The 14,271-nt window shown below is 41.7% G+C and overlaps 1 protein-coding gene across 16 annotated transcripts in view; it reads right to left on the bottom strand.

Moving 5' to 3' along the window:
• AOPEP (aminopeptidase O (putative)) overlaps window positions 1-14,271 on the bottom strand; it is a 179,395-nt gene that overhangs the window by 71,688 nt on the left and 93,436 nt on the right. For 9 of the 16 annotated variants that reach the window (XM_083403418.1, XM_083403416.1, XM_083403402.1 and 6 more), the window contains 2 exons: window positions 12,315-12,377; window positions 11,542-11,625 (listed from right to left, as the gene is read on the bottom strand). The exons of 4 other annotated variants lie outside the window; for them this stretch is intronic. In XM_083403418.1, the coding sequence (XP_083259544.1) occupies window positions 11,542-11,625; window positions 12,315-12,377 (147 nt within the window). The remainder of the gene's footprint in view (window positions 1-11,541; window positions 11,626-12,314; window positions 12,378-14,271) is intronic. 3 more of the 16 variants (XM_083403405.1, XM_083403403.1, XM_083403404.1) reach the window with 1 other exon arrangement.

The following is a 14,271-nucleotide window of genomic DNA, read 5'->3' as shown; positions in this document are numbered from 1 at the left end:
GGGGGGGCTCTAGTCCACTCCCATTGTTCCAACTAAGCCAAGATGGTAATAAATTCAACGAACTGGAAAAAGGCCACACTCTAGCTTCTAAACTATTAGGGATAGCCTTGTAAGGGCATATTTAGCATTACACACATTTTCTCTACCCCCCCCCCCCCGAGAGTCTTCAGATCTCCTGGAATCAACCAGCAATGCAACATACGCAACCTGCCAAAACGCTTCTTACCTGTAACTTGAGGAACACGGCTTTAATGCCCTACTTTCTTCATAAAGCCAATAAAGAAAGCACTTTTAACACCAAGACAACAGGTGTCTTCCTAGTGGAGTTTGTACGGATGCAAAGCTTTGCTTTATTTTCCACCCCCACATCTCACTATCACTCTAAGCCAACACACAAGAAGAGCTGGAGCTTAAAACTATTTTTTGTTCCACTAGCTATTGGGAACTCTAAATTTCAACCTTATTTGTGTTTTCCACAATGTGGTGTACAAGTAATCATGTTAAGGAAATCAGCTACACTCGCTTGTCCAACCAGGATTGTCTTTCTAGTCTTGTCTCCTAGCATAAACGAACTGGTTGAGATTTGATTTCCATATGAATGGGGCTAAATCCATTTAATAAATCAGACACGAGAATCCCCTATGTCTGCCTGCAGAGAGAACAAGAACAGCTACTCACAACTTTCAGTCAGCTGGATTTAGGAGTTTATATCACAAGCATACAATCACTCAGCATCATTTTAGCCAATAAGTGAATCAATGCGTGAAACATCTCCACTAAAAAATTTTGTATGCTGAAGGGTTTGCAAACTTTCTGTAGTGCCCAAATGGCTGTCTTCAAACATCTGACAAGGGCATTTGAGTTGCAGTTTGATAACCCAAAAGCAAGATATTGAATTGCGGGTCAAACTACACATTACATTAAACACATAGTTGCCCTTAAGCTCAGGGTTTATAGCAGGCAGGAGAGTTCCCTGGCATGGAGTGTTGCAGAGTTTTTTATCTTTCCGCTCCAGTGTGATCCCCGTCAGAATTGTCCCCATGCCTACTATTACATTAAGTGGGAACCTGCCCTCCCCCTACCAAATAGCAGGTGTGGGGAGCTCAATTCAGATCAAGAGTGCAGTGAGTACAGGAGACTAAAGTCCTCTTTCCCCTCATGCTAGGGGCCCCAATCCAAATCACACACCCCTATTTGCAAAAGAAAAATCCTGTACTTAAAAGGAAGCTATGTGAATACCGTAATGTCTAGCTTGCCCTGAGCTTGATAAAGAATGCCGTTCCACTAATGAGATGTTTACTAAAGACCCACACATTTTGCTTTCAAGGCCATTATTTTCTCTACAATAAAGTTACCTCAGTAAACACAGATCTTGCCCATAAAATATAATCTAATGCACAAATCTATTACACCAGACATGAATTTGGGGGAGGGGGGAAGATAAAAGTACAGATCCAGGATGGAGCAGTAATTGAATGTAAACAAATAAGGAAGGAACTGTTTCTGATCTTCCTGATTCAAGCAGAAAGGGTTGCAACAAAGCAACCTCAGGAGTTTTGCTTTATGTGGGATTCTGACATCAGTCAAGAGACATAGAGAGCTAAATGATTTTCAGCTCCCCAGTACGTGAGAAAATCAAAATGGATATATATATTTTAAAAGAAAATCTAAGAAATAATTACAAGAATGCTCCCTGACCTGCAATAGACAAGAGGCAACAAATGAAAAGACAATCTACTTTCAATCACTGGAACAGCACCATCTCTATTTTAAAAGAACACTTCAAACAAATTTCTACGTGGGATGTTTGTCGGCAATAACTGATGTACAAGATGCGCAACAGAACTTGGAAGTCCAAAATATGTTTTCGCCATCACCCTTTCACCCTCCCTTCCCAGGGGAAGAAAAACCACAATGTGGGAAAGTTTAACAGTGTTACCCAATACTACATAGAATTAATATTATTTATGATAAAAGGGATATAATGCAGCAAACATAAGCAATGTAAGTTTGATGATCGGATAAGCCATATATATCCTACTGATGTTTTAATTAATGAATCATTCCAACTTATGGATTCTAAACACAAAACAGCTGGGAATGGTAAACTGGCAGAGATTGCACTGAATAAATGAAGAAGAAGAAGAAGAAGAAGAAGAAGAGGAGGAGGAGGAGGAGGAAGAGTTTGGATTTGATATCCCGCCTTTCACTCCCTTTAAGGAGTCTCAAAGCGGCTAACATTCTCCTTTCCCTTCCTCCCCCACAACAAACACTCTGTGAGGTGAGTGGGGCTGAGAGACTTCAAAGAAGTGTGACTGGCCCAAGGTCACCCAGCAGCAGCATGTGGAGGAGCGGAGACGCGAACCCGGTTCCCCAGATTACGAGACTACCGCTCTTAACCACTACACCACCCTGGCTCTAACCACTAAACACCACAATGGCAGCAGGGCTGACAACTGAGGAAGGGGAGATATGAGTTGGACCCAGGTGGACCCACCTCCACTTCCACAGCCCAAAAAGGAAGAAGATAAACAGCAATAAATGCATGTTTTCTTTTATGGATATGAGATATTCCTGCTCAAGTTAAGATATGGGTGAGCTCCCGTTGCTCAGTCCCTGCTCCTACCAACCTAGCAGTTTGAAAGCACGTCAAGTGCAAGTAGATAAATAGGTACCGCTCCGGCGGGAAGGTAACAGCGTTTCCGTGTGCTGCTCTGGTTTGCCAGAAGTGGCTTAGTCATGCTGGTCACATGACCCGGAAGCTGCATGCCGGCTCCCTTGGCCAATAAACCAAGATGAGTGCTGCAACCCCAGAGTCATCTGCGACTGGACCTAACAGTCAGGGGTCCCTTTACCTTTACCTAGTTAACTACTTCCATTAACACAGGAATATGGTGTCACATGGCAACAATTGGGAAAGGAGTTTATGCAGGGAATGTTTATACTGCAAACGGGTCATTCAAATCCAGTTTTTATGTGTATGTGATTGGCATTCTGCTCAGAAAGTCATTGTTATTCAGCCATTTGCTATCCTCACCACTGATGTACTGTGGAGATCCTGAAAGAATAATTCCTCTGAAGCCGGTTGTTAAATTTCAGTAGAAATAGGAAGCCTTGCATTGTTTGGGCCATCAGAAACAAAAAGGCTAGGTTGTGGTGACAGACCACACACATAAAAAACTGAGATCCAGCACCGAGGGCCTTCTGGCGGTTCCCTCATTGCGAGAAGTAAGGTTACAGGGAACCAAGCAGAGGGCCTTCTCGGTAGTGGCGCCTGCCCTGTGGAACGCCCTCCCAGCAGATGTCAAGGCAATAAATAACTATTTTCCTTTTAAAAGACAACTGAAGGCAGCCCTCTTCAGGGAGGTTTTTAATGTCTAATGCTGTATTGTTTTTAATATTCAGTTGGAAGCCGCCCAGAGTGGCTGGGGAAACCCAGCCAGATGGGCGGGGTATAAATAATAAATTATTATTATTATTATCCACCAAAACAAATGCACTAATGAGCTTTCACACCAGTGTGACTGTGGATGTATAAAATAGCTTAACAGATTTTCCATGGAATGGGTAAACTGAGATTCAATGGAGAAAAAGTACAGGCTAGCATTTTGAAAACATGTGGACCATGTAGAAAGGCTTCTAAGCAGAAGCAGCAAGGCTTCCACAACAACGTCTTTCTGGAAGCACTCTCCTTCAGCATGGGCTTGCCAGGGTACTTTTCAAGAACACCTTCTTAAATTTGAGTTGGGAGTAACCATCACAGGCCACAGTCATGGTTTTATAGTCAGACTTCGCTTTTTAGTGGAAATTCAACATCAAGATAGTGTGGAAGTATCAGTAGAAATTAATCTTAAGCAACTCTTCCTAAAGTGCCATTTGGTTAAAAGTGGAATACAACTAAATAAAAGACTTAAGGAGTTACTGTTATTGTTGTTATTGTTGTTGCTGTTGCTGATGATGATGTGTTGTTGTTGTTACAAAAATTAGGAAGCATGAATACAGCTCATAACACTGAGCTTGCTTCCAGACACTGGATGGACATAATTTGCACACTATCATAGCAGTCCTGTTGAAGTAAGTTCAAAGGCGTTGTAATGGATGAGACGTGAACATCAGCCATAAAGCCTGGTCCTCAAGACCACAGGCACCATATTGCCCTGAACCAGCGGTTCTCAACCTGTGGGTCCCCAGATGTTGTTGGACTACAACTCCCATCTTCCCTGAGCTCTGGCCTTGCTAGCTATGGGTGATGGGAGTTGTAGTTCAACAATATCTGGGGACCCACAGGCTGAGAAAGGGTGCCCTGAACTCATACTGTCTTGCTAAGACAGGAAGAATCATACTTAATCTAAAATTCTGGAATAGCCTCAGTACTGGCAAACCTACCTACAGAATGGCCTGCAATGTCCTACTCATGGCTGGGCTGAATTAATTTCCCACTGCTAGCAGCACATTCTCTCACCTTTGCAGCTTATAGGACCAATTAAAGACCTCTGCAGAGGCCATGTGTGGTTCTTTCCCATTCCTGGCATCTTCTCTATTTTTCTCCACTTACTTGAAACTCTACACCAGCCTAAGGGGGAGCAACATCTCAGAAGTTTTATAAAGAACAAATGTGCTTCTAGTCTTAAAGGCATTACCCTAAACTAGGTCCCCTAGAACAGCTATTTGCATATATGAAACATGCTTATATGTAATAGTATTAAGGCACAATCATGCATAAGATTAATAGTTTTTCATGTTCTTATATAAATGTAACTCATTAAAATGTCTCCAAAGAGAGGAACCACCAAATAAAAAGGATGTACTGCAGCAGTGCAGCTAATTTTTCCTTCAAATAAAAGACACAACAATTCTGTTGTCTTTATTTCTTTGGAAAACTTGTGTTTTGCATTAGGTGGCCTTAATCTTTCACTTTGCAGGAGGGAAATGGCTGCTGGCAATGAACCACACTAATTAAGTGATGCAATTCTATGTAAACTTCAAGCTACTTCCAACACATGGCCATGCTGGTTTGTATTTTCTGAATTTAAAAAATGGCCATCTCAGATTTATGTGTTTATGTAGGTATGCACATACATGCATGTGGACATATAATAACTAAGTATTTCAATAATACCCCAAAGGGTGTTCAAAATTGTTTCGCTGATGATGCCATTAGGTGCAACATAAATTTGGGACTTGTTTTCTTAAGAGCTAAAACTGTGTGATGTACCTTGAATTGCAACAGAAAGTCAGATACAGTTAAAACGAAATGAACCAAAAAACAACATCTACATTTAATCTTATAGATCCATACATATTGTGAACCTGGTGTTAAGTCTTTTATTCATGTACACACTTATACAGCACCTTGTTCTTCCATATTCATTTAATCAGAGTAACTGTGAAGGAACCAAAGGCAACTCAGAACCAACCTACACACCATAGTGTGTGTAACATAGAACATGCCCCAAAGGGCTACAGTTTCAGAATACAGATGAGGAGATGCATCTTTGAATGCTTCCCCTTGTCAAAATCTCTCTACCTATGGGAAGTTGCCATATCAGGAAGAAGAAGAAGAAGAAGAAGAAGAAGAAGAGGAGGAGGAGGGGTTTGGATTTGATATCCCGCTTTATCACTACCCGAAGGAGTCTCAAAGCGGCTAACATTCTCCTTTCCCTTCCTCCCCCACCACAAACACTCTGTGAGGTGAATGGGGCTGAGAGACTTCAAAGAAGTGTGACTGGCCCAAGGTCACCCAGCAGCTGCATGTGGAGGAGCGGAGATGCGAACCTGGTTCACCAGATTACCAGACTACCGCTCTTAACCACTACACCACACTGGCTCTCTTTAGCCTTGACTTTTATCTGATCTGAAGAGAAGTTTGTTGTTGTTAAGTAGAGGGGAAAGAAACTGCACTTAGCATGCCATGAAATGCATTCTGAACAGATACGGTGTCAAAATGACCAGAGGAATACCTATGGTCCCTTGCACCCTCGGTAAACAGCTGTATCAGCCCCCCAGAAAAAATCAGCTTATTGCAATAGCCACATTAGAAATTGCTAATTTTATGAGGTCCAAAGACTTGAAGTGAGGGTGAAGTGAGGACAAGGCGAGGAAGAAGGGAAATAACAAAAAATGAACGCCTTTGTGCTGAGGTTTGAGAAGAACGGGAAATGCCTCCTGTATTTGCTCTCGCTGCGACAGCAGCAGCACATCACCACACACAAAACTCATCGTACTTCATAGTCTGATAGCTGATTCTACACAGGCACACACACATACGGAGAGCCTCAAGGTCCATAAATAGCAACACCCTAGTGGTCCCAGGCCCTAAGGAAGTTAGATTGGCTTCAACCAGAGCCAGGGCCTTTTCAACTCTGGCTCCCGCCTGGTGGAATACTCTGCCTCATGAGACCAGGGCCCTGCAGGATCTGATTTCTTTCCGCAGGGCCTGTAAGACAGAGTTGTTCCACCTGGCCTTTGGCCTGGAGCCAATTTGATTCCCTCCCTCCCTCTTTCTTTTTTCTTTTCCTTCTCCTCCTGCGATGAGGCTACATTTTAATATTTTAATGTTCCATTATTTTAATGTTGTATTTTACTTTTGTTTTTAAGTTGTAATCATTCATCTTGTTTTTATTATTGCTTGTAAGTCGCTCTGAGCCCGGCCTTGACTGGGGAGGGCGGGGTATAAATAAAAAATTATTATTATTATTATTATTATTATTATTATTACACAGGCCTGTGTCCCTGTCCAAGGCCCGTTTCACCAACCCCTAGGTATTCCTCAGAAGATGACTATGCCAAGTGGTAGCTTTGAACTATGACTGAGATACCTGCCGTAAGCCTTGGAGATACCTGCCGTATCTCCAAGGGTTTCTGAACAGCTTTATTACATACTATAATTTTACTAATGAGCCAAAAACAGTGTGCTTTTCAAAACATGAACTATTGAATGCCAACACATTTAACCAGCATCACATGTATGCAATAATTAGACTATTAGTCTAAAAAAAGAAATACCGCATTTACTCTAATCTAATGCTCACCTGTTTTTGGCCAAATTACGTTGCAAATCTTAAGGTGCACATTAGATTTGATGGCATATTTGCATTCACCGGCAAACACTTGTTTTGCTTTCAAGGTTCTGAAAGTTGAGATTTGCATTAGATTCGATGGCACATTAGACTAAAGTAAATATGGTATACCAAAATGCCACATAGATTAGATGTAAAATGCCTTAAGATCTACTGTGTTCAGTGCAGAATGTGGAGACTCTGTAACATGCAATATCTATCAAATATGTAGCACATTAATTCTTCCTATTCTTTCTCTTTCATATTTCTACACACAGAGAAAATAACTTTTATTTTGTTAACCTCTTTAATATGATGGCTAATCACATATCCCACTGTTCGTGAAGTCAAAGGACAACTAAATGCACAAATTAAGAAGTCCTCCATGTTCCAAACAGCTTTGTTGTTCTTTCAAGGGTCATTAATCTTATAATATACCCATTAGCCCTTTCCTAGAATGCTTTCCTTACATTCATTAATAACAGCTCTTTTGTACATGGGTAATTTATTTGACCGCTGAGGGTTTTAAATATATTTGTCAACCATTTATTTGATTTCAATTTTTGCTCCTCCCTTGGCATTTTTAGATTAACTTTTTTTTAAAATGTACCTATTAATTTTATAAGCTGCCTCCTCAGCCTACACAGGCCCTCAGAGCTGTACTAGACTTTTCTCTATGACGAGTTGTGGAGAGAAATTTAAAGGGCGAAGGACAGAAGCAGCAGGCTGTGTATGAAAAAAAATAAAGAGACAACAGGGGATGGGGAAGGGAACTAATAAGCAGAAATAGTGATATTAGATTATAGAAGTAAAAGCAAGGAAAAGGCACAACCAATATAAGAAAGTTTTTTAAAATAATGGGGGGGGGGGGAGTCAAATGAAATGGGAAAGTAAAAGGGGGGGAATTTAAGTATCTATGTGTGAGAGGCAAAGATAAGCAAAATCCTGAGGCAGGACTTTGAGTGGAGTGAAGCATAAGGAAGCAAAATAAAGAAGTGTAAACAAGCTAATTATCCAAAAATTGTCTCTATTTACAGCAGTTCATTACATGGTTTTGCATCTATTTAGGCAGACACTGCCCAGTGGTTGATACCTTCAGGACTTTGTTTTAAATCCAAAAGTGAACTTTGATGGTTGAAAAGCATAATTTACCTAGTTGTTGCAAAACTATTTCCATAATGGAATACCTTTTGCTCCACGGAAAGAAAAGTTACCTGACATAAAGAGGCTTCGTGCTCAAGGCGCATCAGTGGCAACTTTGATTTCATGGTGTCTCACACAGGATAGTACAGTGGTACCTCGGGTTACATATGCTTCAGGTTACATACGCTTCAGGTTACAGACTCCGCTAACCCAGAAATAATACCTAGGGTTAAGAACTTTGCTTCAGGATAAGAACAGAAATCGTGCTCCGGCGGCGTGGCAGCAGCAGGAGGCCCCATTAGCTAAAGTGGTGCTTCAGATTAAGAACAGTTTCAGGTTAAGTACGGACCTTCGGAACGAATTAAGTACTTAGCCGGAGGTACCACTGTAACGGCAAAAGTAATTCATCCAGTACAGGTAATGTGATGATCTTGTTGTGATTATAAAGGAACGACACATGATGGGGAGCGTTAAGTCAGAGAGAATACAAAGGACTTTTACAGCAAAAACGGCCAGCACTGTTCAGTCTTTCAGCTATATTTGTGTTCAGCCCATATTAACTGCTAATATCTTTTTTTGAATGCCCTGAATCTATTTTTATGACCTGCTTCTTGTCTGCACCCCCCACAAAAAATGACTGCCTTTACACACCATAAATCTGGAAGAGTTTTAAAGCAGCATGTGCCAGGGAGAGTGGGACCTTTATGACTGCGGCACCCAGCATGCGGAATTCCATATACGGGGAAATTAGTTTGTGTCTGAACTTTGCCAGTGTCCCATCACTGCCTGAAGACTTTCCCTTTCCAGTGAGCCTTTGATTTGTCTGCTACTTCATTTGTTTCACGTAGTCATGGCTCTTCTTTGAACATTAATCTTAATATTCTGTTGCCATTTTTCTTCTAATCCCCCCCCCCAAATCAATGGATTCTTTTTAGTGCTGGCCTTGTGTAGTGTAATGCTTTTTTAAAAACAAAACAAAACACAAACAAACAAATCCAAGAACTATTTTTGTCATCTCTGTTTTCAGAGAGAAAAGCAGGATAAAAAACATTATATAAAGAAATAAAGATCATGCCGCATTGCCACCCAACAATCAGTTGAGAGAGCATACTCCTTAATCTCAGTGCTTGGGGCGTAATACAAATTATTCCATTTAAAAAACCCTATTTCAAGCAGTTGGCTTACAAAATGGCAACCAAATCACATGGATGCCTTAGGTTGCAATTGTAATAATATCTACTGTGAATTAAGTCAAACGGAAGAAAGGGCCTTTTTTCTACATTAAGATGGTTTAGGATTGTCGCCTAAATGAAGCAGGAAGATTGTTCCTGGGTCTGAGTAGCAATGCACATCAGTTCTTAGAGTTTGCGAACTGTAGGCAAACATTAAAAACAGCAGCAGGTATTTGGTGTGAATTCCAGTATTCAAAAAAATCTGAACATTTTCATTTAATTTTCTTGTGACAAAGAAGAGCATATCCATTAGTCAACAGTGCATTGAAGTATGACCTGTAACATTAATGATTCTGGAACTTGACGAAGCATTAGTTGCTTCTTGTTAGTATTCGCTACAATAATTATAATATTTTACTAATTTTATCTGTACAAAAAATGCTCCAGTATCTTAGGAAACAAACTTGTTTATAGTGACAGCAGGCAGAAGCAACCTTCAGCTGAAGCAATTAAACCCCACCTTGGAAATACGAATCCATTTCTGCGTACATGCTAAATATGTCATATCCTGGCAGACTGCAATTTAACATTAGCAAATTGATTGAGAATCAGAGGATCATTCCCTCACATCTTTTATCACAAAAATGAAACTGAACTATAATCATCCATTTCCTCAGTTCTTCCATTGTCCATCTCCCACCACTATACCACAAGGAGCTGTACGATCCGCAAACATTTGTCGAATACAGCAATGCCCATACTAAGGCAATATAACCCAGGAGTTGGCAGCCATACTACCAGCAAGAACTTGGCTACAAAACCAGCAATGAATCATCAGGCTGCAAAGTAACACATTGCCTTTTTAATCCTTCCAAAATAATAAGGAAGAAAGGAAGAAATAAAGGAAGGAAGGAAGGAAGGAAGAAAACCCAAAAGCCTTTTTCTAAAAGAGAAAAAACAGTTTTACAGAAGTTCTAGCGTGTTTCAACATTGGATTTTTACTACTAAGTGTTCTGAGAAGCAGTTTTGTTTTAAGCCATTCAACACACGACAAGATACTTACTCATCAATCTACACTGTACAACAATAGTCCAATTCACAAAACAGTTAAGTCACAGTGTTTGGCTTGGGTCCAAAAAACTAATGGCAGAAGGGGTGAGTAGGAAAGTGTCTTTCTCAACCCTCCTTCCCTGGCAGCCTCCGCCCCCCTCCAAAAAACAGCTTCTCCTGAGGGTCAGAGAACCCTACAGAATGGGGTGAGTTGGGCCATGGTGCAGGTGTCTGCAGAGGACATGGGGTTCGCTGAAAATCAGGCAGAGGCATATTCTGTGCGCAGAAAAATCAGTAAGACTTACATGTAAATGTGTCTAGGAGGGGGCTGCCAACTACACTTACTTCGATGGAACTTGGACTAGGGAATAAATCCCACTGAAAGGTGGGATTACGTCAGAGTAAAACCTGCTCAGGATTGTGCTGCAAACCACCTTAAATCCAAATATTTCAGCTTAACTAGTCATGGACTAGGCCATCCATAACTAATATCCTGGCAAACATATAGCACAACTCAACGTGTTTGTGGCAATACTATTTGCTGAAACAGGAAATGTTATTCAGACTATAGTAATAAAGTACCCACCAGGCAAAACTTTCATGCGTTCCTTAAAACAATCTGCTAAGAACTGCTTACAATAGTTGTATTATTTTTATTTTTTAATTTGGACTTACATTTGGACTGGTTTGCACCAAACCTGTTGAACACCTTAATACATGCCACCACCAATAATTAATTTCTATTTTGAAACCTGCAATGTACCTATTTGCTATATTCCTCATTTCTGTATCGCTAAGACATTGACCAGACTTGTTCTCAAAGGCAGAAACATTTTACCTGGGTGTATAAAGAGCCAATAACAAATTGCTGAGAAGGTGCTTGTTTTCCCTAAAAACTATCTCAAACGCTCTCCATTCCACCAGGACAGCACAATGAGTATGAATGGAGTATCAAACAGTATTCTATAGAAATCTTGCTAGACAAAATGATACTTCATCCAGCAAATGCTTACACAGACTTATTGGTTTATCTTGTACTGTTTCCGTTTCGTTTAAAAGTTTCTGTCTTTAACTTCTTAGGTTATTATATAGAATAGATGCCCGCTTGGAGCCCATACCTTTTGGAAACCAACTTCTTCGCATCGCCTTTTCCTTTTGCTGCTTTTTCTGGCTCTCTGATTTACTTGAATCCATTTTGCAACCTACAGGTCAAAATCATAAGAGCTTTTCTTAAGAAGAGGCAACCTGAGTACAACTATTCAGCATGAGTAAGAAACTATAAACAGACTCAAGACACATTTTTCCATTGCTTCACCGGAAAAGGAAAAGAAGAGGAAAATGGAGGGAGGGGGGTGAAAAGCACTTTTCTAGTCTGCAATATCATGCTCTTGGATAATCCATTTAGTAATTTGTGCCTGGTCTAAAGGGATTCCACCCCCCATCGTAATGCAGTAAATTGTGTGTGTTGCTCAAATGCAGACAAGAGCAGTAGCACTCTTACTCAAAACATAAAGAAAAACCAGGCTATGTCAAAACAGTTTGTTGTATAGCCACAAAATTCTAAGAGCATTCTAAAAACAACTACTGGGAAGCAAGTGCCACTGACTTAATGGGACTTTCTTTCCAAGTAGCGTCTATGGGTCTGGCTGCACTTTTTCCAAAAATTAAAAAATGCTGCCCATTTCTCACACCTTCAGCTTCACACAATAGGTTCGCTATGGCATACTTGTATTATCAGAGTTCATATAAAGGAACAGCAGATTTTAAAGTGACACTCTTCTTTATATAAATTGAAGGGAACATTACAGAGCAAAGACTCGAGGCAGGCACGGATAGGAAAAACAACAGAAAGCCTAGAAAACACTGTTATTAACCAAAATAAGCGTGTTACCTCTTCGTTCACTTGCTGGGCTAGCCGACAATCCTGCCAAGCCTGACTCTCTTCCAGCAAAGGCTAGATGGGAAAGACAAATAAGAGTGCAAGTTTACCGAGGTTTTCTAGGTGGCAGCTCGCTTGGGGGACGCGATCCGCTCTCTCCTTGCCCCTCGCCTCCAAATTCCCCGAGATCGGATGCACAGATTCTTTTAGAAGGCTCCCAGATCTGGCGCAAAAACTTTCACCGCTCCGCTTCTTTATTTACCTCCGCGCAGCAAACCAAAAGAGCTGGGGAATCAGGCTAGTCTCACCTAGACATTCCCCAAGTCCTAGCCTTGGCCCACCTCTTTCTCCTTTCTTTTTCGCTACGAGGGAGAGGCGGGCGCGCAAGAAAGCACTACCTTGACTCGACCAGCAACTTCCCCGCGCTTGGTGCGTCTTCCTCCTTATTTGCACGCGCGGTTTGGGATCTGGTTGCGTTCGCCCTGGGCGCAGAATTCTCGCTTGGGTTAAGGGGTGGCTATGGACGCCCCTTCCCGATTGCATACGCGGGCTGCAAAGAGCGAAGTGCCGCCGTGCCTCTTTTTGCAACGCAACACAAGGGACCTCCTTAGGAAACGAAACACCTACGAGAGAAGGAGGGACCCCCCCCCCTCGCGCTTCGTGTTCCAGCCTCCGAGATCAGAGGAGAGGAGGAGCTTGCCTTAAGGGTATACAGAGACCGATCGGCTTTGTTCAACCCGTCGCCAAAAGGTACAGAGGGGGGGACTTACTCTCGAGCAGCTAGCTCGGCAATCGTGGCTCACGTCACTATTCAAATGTTATAGCGTCCGTCTGTCTGTCTCCTCTGCGCCCAGCTCCACTTGCCTTGCGTAAAACGCTCGGTTTGCAATCGTTCGCTGCCAGCAAACTGCCCCCCCCCTTCCCTCCGAAGTTTCCCTAAAACTGCGTGCAGACGACAGGTTGTCGGGTCTTGCATGCACACGAGGATTGAGCAGAGTCAATGCGATCAGCCTGGGATACAATTGTGCGGTCCAGGCCGAACTACACAGAGAAATCGCCGAACAGTCAGCAAGCGCTGCCTTCGCCAGCTAACCAGGGGCAAATCTCTCTCTCTCTCTCTCAACTTCAGCTCTCCGCCCATAAAGGGAAAATACGGTTTCTCGCTTGAGCTCGGCTCAATTAATCTCACATTGCTGGAGAAAAATAATCATTTCCTGCTATAAAGTATACAGATAAATATGTTTCGGATACAAGCTGAAAATACAGATTGGAAAAAGAGAGGCTGCAGAAGTAGAGGGAGAAGAGAAAAGCAAGAGCCACGTATTTCATATTATACCATTCAATTTTGTATTAGAATGTATTAGAATGCTTGTTGTAATGCCATCATCAGGCAGCTATTATCAGCCCTAATTCCAACCAGAAGTATTTTAACAAACTTTCTAACTTTCTTATTGTTGAAAATACATTGCAATGCAAATAATAATTCAAAACTCCCCTCTCCAGATACCTCCTTGACCTCTATGGAATCCAGAACTGTATCAGATGAATCCCATGGAGACTCTGAAGTGCATCTTAAAAGCAAGCATTAAGTTTGCTTTTTGCAACTGGAATCTTGCCATTTCTATTAGTCATGGGCATTCCACAGCTGACTCCTCCATCAGGCCACATATCAGCAAAGCCAGGGCTTTGCTTTAAAGCTGCAACCCTATACTGTGCACACTTACTTGGGAGTAAATGCAGCTGAACTTTGCATTACCAAGTAAACATGTCTAGACTCATGATACTCATGAAAACTCAAGATTCTTTGCTTGCTAAACCGATGGCTTCAAGGAAAACTTCAAACCACTGGAAGTCACTGGCAACGAAGAGCTGGACTTTTTAAACTTCACTGCTGAAGAACCTTTCCATCATGAAGCTCACTGAGCAGATTTGAGCAAGTTAACCCAACCTCACTAACTGGAGGGTGTTC

The sequence above is a fragment of the Podarcis tiliguerta genome, assembly GCF_965153285.1.
Source record: "Podarcis tiliguerta genome assembly, chromosome: 11".
Taxonomy (NCBI): domain Eukaryota; kingdom Metazoa; phylum Chordata; class Lepidosauria; order Squamata; family Lacertidae; genus Podarcis; species Podarcis tiliguerta.
This window is presented reverse-complemented; position numbering and strand designations above follow the sequence as displayed.